General features: G+C 33.3%; 1 protein-coding gene across 15 annotated transcripts in view; it reads left to right on the forward strand.

The window, feature by feature from the left end:
• Positions 1 to 17,932, forward strand: part of ATRNL1 (attractin like 1) — a 493,132-nt gene that overhangs the window by 263,151 nt on the left and 212,049 nt on the right. For 10 of the 15 annotated variants that reach the window (XM_084525843.1, XM_084525838.1, XM_084525845.1 and 7 more), the window contains one exon: positions 8,026 to 8,104. The exons of the other annotated variants lie outside the window; for them this stretch is intronic. In XM_084525843.1, the coding sequence (XP_084381969.1) occupies positions 8,026 to 8,104 (79 nt within the window). The remainder of the gene's footprint in view (positions 1 to 8,025; positions 8,105 to 17,932) is intronic. 15 annotated transcript variants of the gene reach the window in all.

Below are 17,932 nucleotides of genomic sequence, written 5' to 3' on the forward strand. Positions count from 1 at the left end.
ATCAGAAGCTTGAACATATACCCATATGATTAATGACTGCTCTCAAGAATGGGTTGGGAAATCCCATCTGATGGGCAGACACTGCTAGTAAAAGGAGTTGATTTCTTGAAGGGGATTTACTTTGATTCCTTGTTAAAATACAGCTGCTACAGAGGACATAAGCCAAAAGAAATGATGCTTGGATGAGATAATGCTAAAGGATTTAAAATTCTATGCTCACCTGAGTACTGTTGATTCCAAAATCGCACATCAGGTTTGGAGATTAAAGCACTATCTGCCATTATTTTATTTACTCATTTATTTTTTTTTAATTTCTCATGTCTGAACATACTTCCTGTATAGGACAAAGTAATGATGTGGTTACACGATATCTTTAAAACTAGGTTGTGTCTGAGATTATAGTAGTCTTCAAGACAAGTTGCAATATTCCTGAGTTTTCCAGGCACCTTTCTTCTTTAGAGATGATTTCCTCAATTAAAAGGACTGCTCTGATACTAGGTGGGAGTCCTCACAGAGGTTTGATGTTTTCTTGGTGTACAGTTGAAATCTGCACTGATGATACTGGATAGGTGGTAGGCTAACAACAAGGAACACTCTACTGAAATGCAGGAATCCAAAATCTTTAAAGCATTCTTTTAGGTTTACTTTTATATTTTATTATTTTTTAAAATACATGTTGAATACTCAAATAAAGAGAAAAGCTTCTACCAGTAAACAACTGAGTTTCTCTACATTCGTATCCCTATTGTATAATCTGTCATCCTTTTCTCACATTAAAATAGGTACATATTAGCGTGTTCTATACCTGCAGAGCTGCTCATGGCAGTTACTTTGCTGTGTGAGCTGCAGAAAGGGTACACAAATTTTCAATCACCATATTTAAGAAGTTTTGCATATATTAGAGAACAGTGATTTCATCTGACTCTCCGTATATGCAGGTCTTCTTTAAACCATAAACTATGATATTTGCATTATGTCCTTGTATTGTTTGTAAACCTTCATTTAAAACTTTGGTCAGTAATTTTATGAACTGCATCACTGTGCAGATGCTATTCCTGGTAATCAACCATGACACAGTAAAACAAATACAATGTGTGTCTCCTTTATCATGCATCCTTACCAGACATATGGCTCTGCCTGGGAGGACCAGATTAGACAAGGCAATATGTGTTTCCTTTTAACTGTTATTCTGTTTTTATAAGGTTGGTAGTTGTGGACACGTAAGAAGAGAATTTTAGGGGCAACTTAATGTGACTTTCATGAGATGCTTCAGGTAAGATTTACTTATGGAAATATATAGGTTTTCAGGGTTGCATCCAAAAATAGCATTTTAAGCTCTGTCATCTGGATAAGAATTAACCATGTAATTAGTTTCAAGTGAGCATGAAAGGTGTTGCTTAACTTCTGCGAATTCCACCTGAGAAACAAATAAATAAAAACAAATTTACATTTAAATGATTTTTGGTTATTTTTGAAGTTTTAAATACTATCTTAGATCATTTGCATCATATTCAGACACTTTCACTTCCCAGTTCAGGAAGCAAGAACTGAAGGCTTGTACCCTTTGTATGGCTCTATGATTGGAAGGGTCACGGTTGAATTAAATTTCCCTTGGTTTCTTCTATTTCATGGAGAAACTGCAGAAGAAAAGTTGGTGCTTAGGAGCTATTGCCTTATTAAAACAACAGGGGAGGAAAATTCAAATCAGAATGGGGCATAGATCTAGGCTATAACAGGAAAAAATCCTGTTACATTTAAGTTTGTACAACAATTAAATGAATGTAGGTGAAGAGGGAATGATTGCTCAGCTATTGGCCGAGCAATTGCAGAAAATGGCATTTGCATGGTACTGCTGGTATTAGTTACTTCTCAAGAGTACCTCTTACAACTAGCAAAAATAAGAGGAGAAATCTCCTAAATCTACTCAAATGGTAATGGTGGCTAATGGTAATATGGTCAGCACATTTCATTGCCTGTGGAAGCCTGATATTTCTTAGACCAGGGAAGAAGGTCTACTGCCTGATGTGTCTTGGCTCCGAAGGGTCAAGATTTCTTTTCATGAGCCCATACACTGTGCCCTACTGTTGACAGGAAGCTGAATATCTTTCTCCATCACCAGCCAAGGTGACTTTCCCTCCCAGTATGCACATTTTAATTTGGAACTATAACACTTCATTCCCAGAATCATTTAGAATTGTTACTTGTTGAAATACTACTTCTAATAGTGCTTATAAAAACTCTGTGAATTCAGAGGAATATAATTAGTCATTAAAAACATCAAAAAGTTTATACTGCTTTCATACATATCAGACCCCTAATACTATGTTTACACTACTTTGTGCTTCAGATAATCCTGTTGAAATCTTTGGAGCTGCTTTTCATGTATATTAGTTAACACAAGTAAGGATGGCTGAACCTGGCACATCATAATCATAAACACAATGTTCTTGTCAAGTACAATGAGAGCAATCAACTGCTGTGACAATAATTGCTATTCAAATTCATGGTTTTAGAAAAATAATTGTTCAATTATTTTTATTTTAGAATTGTACTTGCTTTATAACATATCAATTAAAATGTGCTCTATTTGCCAATAAAAAGGCAGTAAATAATATTTCATAAAAACAGCATATGTGATCTCTTAGGAAAATTCTACAATATTAATTTAATAACACAGACTTTGGTGATGCATTTTCCTTGTATTACATTAACAAGTTTTTTTCTTTTTTTTTTTTTTTTTCCTGAATGCTATTAATTTTGGTTCATATTTCAAAATATCATAGTATGAAAGAGGAACATAAATATAGTGCAGGGGACACTGCTAAAATTAATGTTGGACTGTGAAATGTACATTTTTTTGCTCTAGTGAGATGGAGGGGCAGGAGGGTTCTGTAAGGATATTTAACTGTTGTCTCATCACAGCAAGGTCTAAGTAACTAAGCAACAGCTGTCTTGATAGTCCAACTCCTGTTTTCAAAAGAATACTTAGGAGGACTTACACATAGAAGTGTAAGTGTACATATATAGGCATATAAGTCTCACTAAGTGAGACTTCTATACACCTAAAAGAAAATAATTGTTGTCTGCTTATATATCTGTTAATAAGCAGTGTGGGCAAATAGGAGCTTATCTGTTGAGTGAAACAGTTGGTGCTGAGGACCAAGATTGACACTAAATATGTCTTGTTTTTTTTTTTCACATTGGACTAGCTTGAGTTTAGATTTGTGGATGTCAAGTCCATTTGTGTCTAGACTGTGCATTACATATTTTCCAGTATAGCCTGGAAGCATCTTGAGCTCCAAGACTGTTCCACCGTCAAAATATAATGCTCCATAGCATGTGGTGACAGTCAGTAAAAAGTTCACTCCAGATCCACACTAAACCATTGTGGTGATCAAAATAGAATCCCACAGAATTTTTAATTTTAATGGATTTAACAGTATTTTAGATTTAAGGTAATGTGTGTGTGTGTGTGTTTAATATTTGCTTTTATCCAATATGGAAATATACACTCAGCTGTTATGCAAATTATGGCTTAAATAAGATTTTTTTTTTTTTTTCACAGATTATTTAATACATTTTTGGACATTTTCATTTTTCTTTTATATATTAAGTAAAAAGAGGATGAGAAAAGAAATAGTGAAGGATGGAACACTTTGTTTTGTTGTTTACTTTCCATTTATAACATAGTTTCTTGAAATATTTATATTTAACTAATGAAATAGTTCCTTTTACATCACTATAAAAGTTAGTAAATTATTTTCCCCTATATTTATTCCAGTGATTTGAGTTTGTTTAAAAATGATCTACAGGTTTCATTCTAATTTGCAGATACCAAGCAGCAACACATCCACTAATACCCTTTAATCACCTGTACTGGTGATTAATCTTATTTTTTTGGTCTACTTCCTAATCACACAGAAAAGTATTTCTCAGTTACAGAAAACACTGCCATCTCAGTCCTCAGCTAGGCCTTTGGACTGGGCTAAATATGTCTAAGTATGATGTCTTTTACTTTGTACATTTAACTTTTAATATGTATGTTGTTTAAATGGTTGTGTAGGCAGTAATTATTCCTTGTTATTTTCCTTTTCTGTGTTCTAATAAGTCTCTCCAGGAAGATACTGTGTAGCCTAGACTGTGCTGCTAGACCTATGTTATCCTATGGCCCCTTTCCTCTGTGTTAGACATAAACTACTTATCTTCAGGGCTTCCTCTTCAGTTTGTTCATTCTTTAATTGTTTATTGTCTCCTACTTAACACTGAGATGATAACTTCCAATCACCCTGTAAGCCATGGTGATAGACTGCTCATTTTCAAACTTGCATTTTTAACGTTTCATGTGGTTTGAACAGGCAACTCTGTGAAGCTATGTCATTACCTTCCTGCTGATCATTCCTTTGATCTAGAGACTACAAAATCCTGATAACACTTGGACCGCTATAGTTTTGCATGTCTTACCATAATAATTGTCTTATTGTGTAGATTTACATTCATAAATACATATTCATTCCATCTGTACTGTGGATCAACATTTCATAACCTATCTGCATTGCAAAGGCATCTGTCTATTTATTCTTTTTCAGTATATGTGACATTATGTACAATTATAATACAGAAAACAAATCATAATAATGCCTGAGTTTAATTCAACTTGTTCTGCTTCCAGGCTGTGGAATTACGTACTTACTATGTATTTCCATGCTAGATGAATGAGAGCCTTAGTATTTTCTCCCTGTGGAAACTCATACATGCCGTAAACTAGTCACCTCTTGATCTTTTTAAAAATTGAAATGATTGAGCTTATTAAAGCACTGTCAGTAAAATATTTTCTTAATATTTTAATTTATTGATTTATTGATTACTGTCTCTAGTCTTTCCATGTTGTCAACCTCCTTCAAAAAGCATGGACAAAAGAAGTTCTGTAATCAGAATTTCAATAACAAGTCTCACAGTATCTGTTTTGGCAGCACCAAAATAGTGATAAATTCATCTCCTAAGTGCTGCTCATTACTGTTCACCTGATCATTTTAACCTTTTAAGTTTCAGCATCCCAGCAGCAATTCATGCATTGGATTTATGCACTGACATCCCAGTGTTTTCTGCCTTGTTCTTTATTGCTTTTCTAATCTCTCCTAACATCCTGTTTGCTGTTTCAACTGCTACAAAACATTCAACTGACATATTCAAAGAACTATCTGCAATGACTTAAAGACTATTTTCTTGAGTGGCTAAATTAGACCTATCATTGTGTATGTGTATATAGAAGGGGTTTTATTATTTATTATTATTATTTTTTTTTAATTTATTTATTGTGCATATTGCCTCCAGTTCATTGGCACTGAATTTCATTCTCTTATTTAACTGCCAAGTCATTCAATATTGTGAGATCCTTTGTAGTCAGCTTTAATTTTTATTGCTATTCTATTTCTGTTGCCATTATTTTTTATAAAACAAGACTGTTACCTCCCCACTGCCTATAGCTTAGTTTGACAAAACTTATTTTCCATATGTCTTCTCTTCATTAACATTAATTTTGATTATTTCTTCTGACTTGTAGTGAGAAAAAAAATAAATGATTATTTGTGTAGAAAACAGAGGAAAAAGTCAAATACTTCACGTTTACTTGCCAGGAAAAGATTGCACACAAGTGAAAACATTGGACATTATCAACCCTGTAATTTCCAAATTATTTATTATTATTTTATGTGTGTTTTTAAAACACTTGTTTCTGATTTTGCAGATAACATAAAAGATGTTTTGACTGATGATAGGAAAGTTAGATGTGTGACCCAGCACCATGGATATACAGATTACAGCAGGAATCTGCATCTGTGGCAGCTAATAGATAAATTGTATGGTATATGGAAGGGAAAACTTTCCTGGGAAAGATCATTTTTAAGCTGTTATTTGTCTAAAAAAAAATTGAAAAGGAGTTGCTGCAAAGGTGGTTTACTCTGCAGGACAGTAGGGTTTCTTTGTTCTACTTTTCCCTGGACACCAAATAAAAATTCATAGTCAACTTGTGATTGCTTTCAAAGAAGACTAGAGAAAGGCAAACAGCCAAAGATAAATTTTAAAAAGTGAAAAAAAGTGAAATCAGAGTGCACAAACTGAAGTAATACATTAAACAAAATGGTGAATATTCTCTGATGATTACTTTCTGTCATAAAATAGTGTGTGCTTCTCAGATATTTTGTCATAAAATCTCTTAAGAGAAACTCTTTTAGTAAGAAATACTGTGTTAGTAAGATGGTGCATCAATTAAAATGTTCTTACTGCATTAGTTCCTGTCAGTGAAGACCCATGTAGAAAGATGATTTACACTGAGTTTCATTAAAGTGTAAGGTTGAAATTTCTCTTCAGAATTCCCTAAGGTTCTTGAACCAGCACTTGCCCTCTCAAGTCTTTTTATTATAGATCGCTAACTCTTCCACAATTTCCTGTTCAAAGGATGATTTTTAGATAGGCTGAACTGTTCTGATCTATTGATCAAAACCAATCAAAATTCCAACTACCTTTGTTTTTCAGAAAATCTGTGCCAAGAACCAATAAAAGCACAACACCATATTTAAGATAGTCCTACTAGGAGAGAGGCAGAATATATCTTCCTTTTCCATGAAAATCCCTAGGTCCCAAAGTGCATTAAAAAACTGCTAAAGGAAATGCTGGTGGTTGACATTGGGTTTTAAGAGGAAAGTCAAACTTTACATTTAGAAATAGATCCTTTAACCATTTTTTCCTTTCAGGTTCAGAATTATCAGCCTTCTTGGAACTAAACAGACAGAATTAAGTCTCTTACATAAAAACAAAAACACACACACAAAAAAACAACCTGTTAATTTTAATTATATAATTGATCATTTTTCGTCCAAATCACTTAATATGTATGGTACTTTCCTCTTTCAAACCTAGCCTTACTCTGACATCCTTTCTCAAGGGTGTTCAAATAAATTGATAAAAATAATTTAGAAGCTAATAATTTAGCAGGTAGTGAAAAGAGTTGTAAGTGAAGAATATGTGGATAGAAATCTGTATTGATTTGCATTACCATTTGCATAACCATCACAGAGTCACAGAATTGGAAGGGGTTGGAAGGGACCTTGAAAGATCATCAGGTCCAAACCCCTTGCCAAAGCAGGTTCCTTAGAGCAGGCTGCCCAGGTAGGCATCCAGATGGGCCTTGAATATCTCCAGAGAAGGAGACTCCACAACCTCCCTGGGCAGCTAGTTCCAGTGCTCCATCACCCTCACCATGAAGAAGTTCTTTCGCATGTTGGTGCGGAACTTCCTGTGCTGTCTTGTGGCCAAGGTGAGCTTGTGTTATGGAAACTGAGTTTTGAACATACTTGGAGCAATGGTATTCTTTATTGTGAAATACATAGCAGTACAGCTGATTCTTGGTTGCTTGCAGACCAAGGAATGATTGCGTGCTTTATTCCATTATCTTAATGGAGACATTATACTACAGTTACCATAAACTGTTTTCTAACAGTCTTAATATCATGGAGAAATATTGAATGACGTGACCTGTTCCTCCTGGAGATGTATTTTAAGGTCATAATTTCAATTCTGTTTACAACATGAAGTAGGGAAATATTGGTATTCTTGTACGGATAAGAACTTACATACCAAGAAAGAACTTTTTATCAATTTTTGCTATATTTCACCCTTTTTCCATCTGGTGATCTTGGAACTTGCAGCGTGAGACTGTTGAGACTGTTATGGGTACGTGGACTGTTGTTGAACGTTATAATGGAGCTTATCCCACACTAATGGAGACAATAGTACTTCATGAAGTTAATTACAGTATCATAGGGGTGCATCCTCTTTTAACTTTGAACCTTGATGGTTGACAGTTTTTTTGTCATCCTGGTATAGTTCAGTTTTCCTCTATTTTTGTATTTTTTTTTTCCATGCTTAAATGTGTTTTCATTACCTTTGATATCCTAAAAATTTAAGCTCTTTCACAGACAATTGTGTTACAACTACTTTTTTTTAATATATATTTTTTTGTAATTGCAGTTGTTTCTTATCCTTACTGCTGGTAGCTGCTGTCGTTTGGAAAATCAAACAAACCTGTTGGGCTTCGCGACGGAGAGAGGTATTAATAATTTAAGATTATTGTGGTGGCATAACTTTCAGGATGAATTGAGAGCTTTGATGAAGAATCCCACTACCACTCTCCCCTATATACACAATTTAAATATCCCTCAACATTCTACTGACTCCCCCACCCTCACCCCTGGACTTTATATGTTGAAGAAGAAAAAAACGTTGCTTTAAATTACAGAAATTGCTGAACTAGGTTGTAGAAAGCTATTTTATTTTATTTATACTGGAATGAATATACTCTCAGTCTCAAAATGCTACGTTGGTAAGTTGATTGAACACAGGATTGGAGTGCAGTATCTCAAACTTTCCCGGGACGTTATTTGGTGCTGTTACTTTGCTGTGTCATTATAAAAAAGTTATTGAAATGTATAGTAGGAGAAAGTTCTCTTTGCAAAGAGTTTATACTTATATTTTTTTGTCATTTTCATCTTTTTTTTTTTTAATTTCAAAACAAAATTCTAGTTCTATTGACATCAGTAGTTTTGTCATTAAAACCATAGCACAATTAAACCTCTTCAATAAATATTCACACATAAACCATATTGTTATTATATTATTATAGTGTGTATAGTTATAGCTGTGTTGGAAAATTTGGCCCAAATATTTGTTCTTATCTGTTTAACAAATGATTAGACTTAGATGAGGTTAAATTTAGGTTATGTATATTGCTACATGTATATGCCAAGATTCAGCTGACATATACTTGTTATAATTCATTTTATTCTCATAAATACAATAGATATTTTTAGACAGATATTTTCCTTTGAAGCTTCTATTCTTGATGATTTTTGGAAAAAATACTTGCTTAGTGGTAGTATAATCCAAAGAAATAAATAAATAAAAGCTGAGTCTTTCTCTAATAAGTAAGTTTTTCTTAGTATACTGGCACTATGAATGTTTAAATACCTTTTTTTTATTATTATTATTTTTATTTTTTTTTTACTGTAGATCTACAGTGAATTTATATATGCTTTAGTATATATTGCTATAGCAAAAGAGCCAGGTAACTAGCACTTACAATTTTCCTTCACTGAAATTATAGTGCACTAATGCTCAGTCTTAGCTTTAAACTGGTGCTACAAAGAAAGACATATGTTATAGTAATTATTTATTTTTATTTTTTTCAGATTAATAACATAAAGCATGTTCTACGTCTAAGGACAAATGCTCATATATTTATTATTGTTTGCAAAGTGTAGATGAAATTTACCTTAAACTACAATATTCAGTTCAATTTATTAATATTTTATTGGAATTTGTCTCAATACTCAACTCATTAATAGTCCAGTGCAACAGTGTGTTGAGATGGAATGCAGCAATTCTTTGATATAATTTCTCATGTTAATCAGGTTGTGTTATTGACATGTTTAAGAATAAATATGAACATACAAATTTACAGGTTAAGGGTGTCTACTCTTATTTCCATGGTTACTCTTCTAGATGTTTGAAAATTTACATTTTTAATTTATTCTGTAGGCATCATCTTGTAAAGAACACATCGTTGTGAAAATTTTGTAAAAATATTTCTAAGTTTTATTTTCCTGATATTATAAAAAGTATTTCTAAGGCTTTATGAAAATTCATACAAGCTAATAAACACAGTATAGGTGTAAATCGGTTTCTTTGGAAGAGCAAAATAGAAAGAAATACTTTGGAATTGGATTAAAACTCTCAGATGTCCATACTTGAGTGCTGATCTTTATTTTTCCTCAAATATAGCCAGACGAACTTGGTTGTCTCTAATTCAGAAATGTTCCTTGTTTGATTTTAAAATGTCTTGAGTATGTATTTCCTCATATTTTAAAGGAGATAAGAAAAGGTGCCTACAGATCGGTAGCATTATGTTCATAAATGTTTAAGCAAATGGTCTGTATTTTCAATCCACTGTAGCACATCAGCAGTAGTTCATGTCAGATAATATTTGTTTGATAACTCTCCATATAATGGTTTCCTTTAATCTAGATCAGCAGACGTTTTTGTAGGTAGGATTTCTTCTAAGGCTGTGGAGTGAAGTGTGAATAAATTGTCCGAGTAACACACAAGTAGAAGGCCATCTATTATTGAAAAGAATCCTGAAGTACCTACTACTTTTAAAACTCACTGTTTTCGGCTGATGAGGTTTTCTTCTATTTTAGTCCTTGAAAGACAGGAATATTGATTCTTTAGATGTTTCCTTCAATATGGACACAAACTCCATTGAGACATTAAATATAAAAGAAACGCAAACAAATATGGAAAATGCTGTTAATAGCTATTAATATCTATTAATCAAGAACTCCCCATTTATTGTTCACCTCAGTCTGCTTTCCCCTAGAGAAGTAGAATCTTATTATCCAGTTCTTGTGATCTTTTAGTAGTGAATTTTATCGCGGTTGATGTAAGCAAATATGTTTAAGTTTTGGTAGACTTATATGTTTAGTTGAAAAATTGTGTTGTGTTTTGACTTCTGGCTTTAATGCTTGACTAAACTTGGTCATTACTGTTTCCAAACTGAATGTAGCATAGCATCAGTCCAATACAAAGCAAGAACAAGTTGTTCCCATTGTGTTGTGGGAATGTCTCAATTTTCTATGAATTTAGAATTTTTATCTCTAATTTCTTTCCTAATTTGTTGCCCATTGAGTGAAGATTTACATTCTGCTGCTCAGAGTACTGACAAAATCTTAGCAGTTCATTTGAATTTAGTCTTTATTACATATGACATTACTATATGTCTATGAAAAAATAAAATAAAATTGTTTCCCAAAGAACTTTAGTTGATGTTTGTTAACACTGAATTTAACTTCCTTTTTCCCACATCTATTTTTTCTTTCAATTTAATTAGCTGAGATCATTTTTGCATAAGCCATGTACTTGAAGTTTTTTTTTTTTTCCCATTCATAATAAAATTTTGCTTCTCAGCTTTTTCCTGCTTAAATTGCTGCCTTGTAAGATGTACTTTATCTTTTGAACATCTGAATTTATACTTTAACTCCTGGCTGAGTTTCTGTTCTTCATTCCTGCCTTCTGAAAGAGTAAGAAAGAACAGACAAACTCTCTCTCCCACCTTCTACCATCAAAGTTATTCACCTTGTGCATTGAAAGAAAATGGGAAGTATCATTATTTTATTTCATGGTTCTAAAAAGATCAATGAAACATTGCAGAAGAACATGAACAACCTCCTGCCTGGCATCCCTTGACACATTCCTCTACCCATCCCTCCCATGGATCAGTGATATTTTAAAAATGTTTTTAAGAAAGGACAGTGTTTTTAAGAAGTAGGATAGTGAAATATTGCTCATCTGAGAGAGCTTGATCCTTCGAGGGAATAGCACAAAATTTTATAAGCTGATTTCCCAAGCATTTTTCTTATGGCACTATCTTTCTTGAGAAACAAATCAGAGGAATGGGAACATTCTTATATACCAAACTTAAGTTCCTACTTATAAAGCAGGATAAAATTTGCAGGCAAGCCTGGAAATTCATGTAGAAGTAGACAGAAGGTGAGAAATATTTGTCAAATAAATTGAAGGAGTCCCTAAGTATTTCAAGTTCAGGAGCAGCAAAGTATTTTTAGAACAGTCTAAACTAATGGCATAAAAAGATCAGATATGTATTCTAGGTTTTAATTGCTCATCCTTCTTTTCTTCCAAAGACTCACAAATCTTTCTAGCAGTACTTTTTTTTTTTTTTTTTTTTTTTTTTTTTTTTTTTTCTGTGAAATTGCACTTGTTAGTTCAGTGGATGAAAAAGTAAGACTTGTCATTTTCTTCCCAAAAGATTTGTTAGACCTCTTGCATTCTATACCCAGGAGCCCATCTGTGAAGTTTCAGTCTGACCCTGTTTTCCTTTAGACATACACACAGACACAGAAAAGTTGTATCACCCAGATTTACCAAATAAGAAAATTGAAGATAATGTTATTTGTTGTCTCTGCATGTTTCATATTTAAAGTGTTTGTTCAGTCTTCTGCTGAGAATTGTTGCAGGAGAATCTGTTTATAGAACATTGTACAGAAAAGCTTGACGGGTTGCCTGCCAGGTTTCATAGTGGCTTTGTCCCTTGAACTACTTTTGACTGAAAGACATCACACTACAGATGAAATTTGAATTCAAAGCAATTTCTCATTATCAGCGTTTTCTTTTTGCTCTCAGAAAAACTACACTGAGTGTAGTTTTACATAGAAACACACATGTATGAGCTCATTAATAGAGCTCATACATGGGATTGTAAACCTCACATCTTCTATCTGAGGTATTATAGCAAATATTTGTCCTTCATAAGGTAAAGCAGCTGCTGATAAGATACACCATAAACTGTGCATTGAGCCAGATGTTTTAAGGGTTTGTTGTCATTAATCCAGAAACATGCAATCACTGATAAACATACAGATGTCCTCTTTTCGTTTCCTCCTCCCCAACAAACACAAAATATGTTTGTAGGACGTGTCCTATTTGTGTATATTAGATCAGACAATTAGTTAAAATGCAGTTTTATATTTTTTCTTATAAAAAACTTTTTTTTTTTTTTTACATATTATTATAATTACACAACAGAAAATTCTTATATATCTTAAAAATAAGACTTGGAATCTTATTTGCTCTTGTAATACACTGTAAGTCTCTTGAGAAATGAGGAAGTAATGCACGATTGCACATTTATGTAAAAATGTTTGAAAGCATGGTATTATATGTGTAAAATGCTTGCCTAACTTTAAAGGTTAATATCATTCCTTTATTAGAATTTTCATATTTATATATAGCATTTCATTATACAGTCAGCTGTGCACCATTTGCCTGTCTGAAAGAATAGCATATACAAGCATAAAAACATGGAATTATACAGAAAACTTGCTTTATACAGTGTGTGGGTGCCACACAACTTATTGCTTCATTTTATTAAATAAGATAATTTTGTTTGTTTGTTTGTTTGTTTTTTAAAAAAAAGTCATTTCTAGCCTTAATTTTAATATCAAGGTAGTTTTATTGTCTTGAATATTCAAAGATTCTTAAAAACACACAAATGATGCTGAAATAGAATACTTCTTAATAACAGTAACAATTCATGTAACAGCTCTATGCTCATTTCTATGGTAACCCTAATAAGAACAGGAAAGTTCAGTTATGTCAGTAGTACTAATGAATGCAGACAATATGTGAATTCCAGCTAGAACTGTTTTACTTTATATTGTAAGGTCACTTGCATTTTTAAAGTCTTCCTTTTATTAAGTGCAATAATGGCTTTTGGTGTATTTAATATTGCTTATGAAGTGCAATATGTTTAGCTTAGGAATATTAATACACATAGAACACAGTGTGTTCTTGAACATGAAGCAAAGGAGCAAAAGGAATACTTTGGTTCATCTATATGTTTTAACGTGGGTAAGGGACCACCAAAGATAGGTGGTCCTATAAAGAAAACAAGAAAATATTCTTATATATAATTAAAGTATCCCGATGTGTAATTTTATGCATGCATGTAGGTGTCTACAGGATTATATACTTTGTGTTTCAAAGGTAACCTCACAGATCACTTTTCTTTTTTGGTAGCTTCTTGTCTGTTGCTTAGCAAATATCTTACACATCTATATGTACTTAGTCATAGGCTGTGAGTAATCCTTCTGAAGTCAAAGAAGCTATTCATAGGACTAAAATCTCAATTTGTTATATTGCTCAAGCTCTTCTGAAATCAATAGAGCTATGACTGTTTATTTCAACTGAGGTTGTAGTTTTACTGAGGACAACTGGGGCACTTATTTTAGGCTGACTTTTTCTGCATTCTTTCCAACCTAAAATTTAGGTTCCTCTCTGAATGAACCTTTCAAGTGATATGCCTCGTTAGCTGGCACTAGCTCTTGCCTCAGGACTCACTCTGCAATCACTTTTGAGAGACACAAAAGCAGCTCATCCCACCCAATTCTTGTAGTGTTCATCTTTACACTGTGATTTAGTTGTGGGAGACTGACTATATAAAGGATCCAGTGAGTCAAATTGCCTTTATTTAGTGAGAGTTAATCTTTAATTTTTTAAAATTGAGGTTGTAATTATAATACTGTCACTTAATAAAAATAAGTGATTATTACCTGATTAATTCCAATAATAGCTTTGCTCAAATCATATTTATTCACTAGATAGAAAAATGTGAAATGGTACTAGTGGCAGACTCACTAATTGGAAAGGCTTATTTTGGGGTGAGCTACACAAAGTTGATCTAACATAGATATCTTAGTAAAATGTACAGTTCTAGGAGGCTTTTGTGAACAACTATCATATAAGACTAGGGGCTGAGTTTGAAGGACATCTTAGTTGTTGAAGTTCATGTATCTTCTGCCAAAGACATCCATCCCAGGAAGTAATTGTAGGTGTCTTGTGTCGATTCTGGTTTTGAATTATGGTCTTCGGGATGAATTCACCATGACCTGACTGTAGAGAAGCAACTGGTGTTATTTGGACCCTGCATGGTTATGATGTTCTGTTTCCCTTGTACTTTGAAGGCATGGCACATTTTGGCACAGGTCTGTTGCAATAGTGTTAGAGTGTTATATAGACTGGAGAAAATGAACTATATTAGCAAAATTACCAGTTTGGTCTTGGGGAATCAGCAGATTTGCTCCAAAAAAGAGCTCAAGTGTATTCCAATACACATGCATTCTGGACAACCAATGACCCAGATGTCAGAAGTGCTACACGACTCAACAACAGAAACAACCTTAAATGCTGCAAAGCATAAACTATACGGGTGTTTTAATTATATCTAGGTATGACCAGGAGAAGAAATTGTTGTTATTAATACATTATAACCAAAGTTCCTTTTCACGTTTGCATAGCATAGTTAGCCTGAAGGATCCCAAGAGACAATAATCAAAATAAATTAACTTCATTATGTATAATTCCTGGGTGCGCATATAGAAGAAAATTTGGATATAGTTATTAGTGATGACAGCAGTACTTTAACGGTTGAATTGGTATTCACTAGAGTCTATTATCAAAATTCAAATTTCTAAGGATTAGAATAAAATGCTGGAGCATATATTTTTCATTACCTGAAAAATATAGATATACACTTATATATATATTATAATGGACTATATTAATACCTGCTATCTATCACAGACCTGGTTAAATCTTATCAGTGATGAGTTTATGCTTTCAAGTTAACAGGAAGTAAAAAATTAAAATCATTTAAGAGAAAGAGGGACATGAACAAAATGAAAACAACTGCCTGAGGCAACCAGCCACTTGGCAGAGCCTAAGGAGCTGTTAAGCTGTATGGTCTGAGAGGTTTCCATGGGACTAGTTGTAAACATAAGAGCATTAGGAGACTTTTCAGTAAACTACCTGTAAGCAAAAAGCAGCAGACAGTGAGAAAGGCAGTCTGAAGTAAGGTCCTGGGAAGAAGCCAGAGAGCTTCTTTTGAATTTTTGAGAAGAAAAGTCATCTAGAGTTGTTTCCACAGTGTTAAAGGAAATGGGATGGTAAATACATTCTTTGTAAATAAAGAGGATTGCCCCAAAATAGATGACTCATTATTGTCTCCTAACAAAAACAAAAGAGCAGGTGTTGAATGTTGGCCCAAGGTTGGGAGACCATTCTATACATTTATATTTCCTCTGTGTTTGCAGTATCGTGCTTATTTTTTGTCCCTATTAAAACACAAACAAAGCCCTGTAAGAAATGGGTGGATTTAGGAGCAAACAACAAAAACAAAACTTGGAAGAACTCTGTTGTGAAGGGAGAGTGAAAAGGTTTGTAATGGCACTCCAAGGGAAGTGCAAATGAAGTTGTAGTTCCTCTTCAACTTTTGTCAGAGTGGGAGCTATTTTGGTGGCACTGATTGAGCATCTTTGGCTCAGGTGACTCACCAAAGATATGGGATGCACGAAGCAAACAGAAGTCAGGATATTTCCTCCAAGAGCAGGGAGGCAACTCAATGTCCAAACCAATGAGAGATGCATAGATCCTCTCTCTTTCCCACTGCTACTCCTTTTTACTTAAAGTTCTGTTTATTTACAGTTAAATATTAATCTTTCTAAAAATATATATATTAATTCGTGGTAACAATACTTCTGATTGCTTGTAATGTCTGAAATGTTTGTTAGCTGGTCTGTAGACAGCTGATATCAGTAGTACTGGTGTTCTTTCACAAAGTAAAATCTGCTTAAACAAAATTCCAACTGCTCTCTGTAAATATATCAAATATGTAATTTTTTCAGAGTTTTATATACATTTCTGTATGTGTGCAATTGAATAGCAGTAAAGAGGGATTAATATTGTGTCTCACTCTATTCCAAAATATTTGCATTTCACTTTAGTCAGCATGGGTAGTACATGCCTTCTAAAATAACTGTATTGTCCTTTGTCTTTCTTACAATTACTACTGATAATATACACAATCCTAATTTCTCTCTTTAGTGTCTTCAGAACATGTTTTTAAGGTTTCTTCTATGTTGATAGCTTCATGTTAAGGTCTGAGCTTTAATATATTTCATTGCAAAGGGATTACAATGATCAATGGAACTGGAAATTTTTTGTTAACTTCACCAGCTTACTTTTTCAGTGCCTGTGCTTTAATCAGAATCTCATCATGGCTGTGAATGTCAATACGGTTGCTATCACAAACTCTATGCTTCTGTGCTTTTTTTTTTTTTTTTTTTTTTTTTTTTTTTACATATGACATTCCTTGGTGGTGTCGCTTTGAGCAAACCATTGCTGCACAGTCTATCTGGGCACATTCTAGGTTTCACTCCTTACTCTGGAATGAAGGGGAAAAAAAGTAGGCACATGGTGACAAAATCAACATATATATACATATTTCTTTAGCAACCTCTTAATACAGACACTGGAATCTTAGGCTGAAATGTCTTTAGTACACACCATGAATGTACAATACCATCTACAAAAATGTAGTGTAATTATTCTTTCTCAAGGCTATAATGACATGATGCCTATCCTTCCTGGACCTATAGTTTTTATTGCTCCAGCAGTTCACAAACAATAGTAGAGAGTTAATGTAACCTCATATAAACTAAACTTATTATATTTATTTTCAACAGATAATTAATAATTAACATATAACCTTTGGCTTTCCTTTCATCTTTCAAGTATTGACAAAAGTCACACAAAAACATACTATGTGTGGAAAGAATGCTTTGAAATGCAAAATTTAATTAAAATTAATGTAATGTTATTTTAGGGCAGTTGTATAGTAGCAAAAGTTCTATAGGGAATACGAATATTTGAACGGATCATTATTTTTATCCATGCTGTTCAATTTATGCACAATTCATTTCGGGAAAATAGAATACAATTTGATTTTTTGGTTGGAATTTATTGGATTGAATGCAATATTACAGGCAGTTAAATTGTAACATCAGTAAATTACTCTAGACTGCTTTACCAATCAATTAAACCACATGTAATTAACAAAAATGAAACCACAATAAACCCTGTGGGTTGAACTTTTTTTTGTCTTTCTGTGCTCCAAATACATTTTGACTCGCAGTTAATTAGATTTATCATATCTAAATAGCTGTAGTTTTAGTCATTTATATTTGTACAGCCACAGTCAGAAATACTCCTGGAGGAGGCAGGCAGAGAGGCATGTCCCACTCAGAATTTTGGGTTTGGAAGACTCTTGTGATTTTTTTTTTACTGGTCTTAGAGATGCTCTTGTGCAGATTGCTTCACTGGCTAGGCCATCAGTTTCCCCATCTGTACAGGTCTTCTTCATATTTTTTTTCTTTACAGACACTGTTGCTATTATTTGGGGAGCCTATTCTGTTTTGCTTTATTCTCCAATAATCCTAATTATGCCTAAGCAATTTATTTAGGCATTGGT

Source organism: Aythya ferina (genome assembly GCF_964211825.1).
Source record: "Aythya ferina genome assembly, chromosome: 7".
NCBI classification, from domain to species: Eukaryota; Metazoa; Chordata; class Aves; order Anseriformes; family Anatidae; genus Aythya; species Aythya ferina.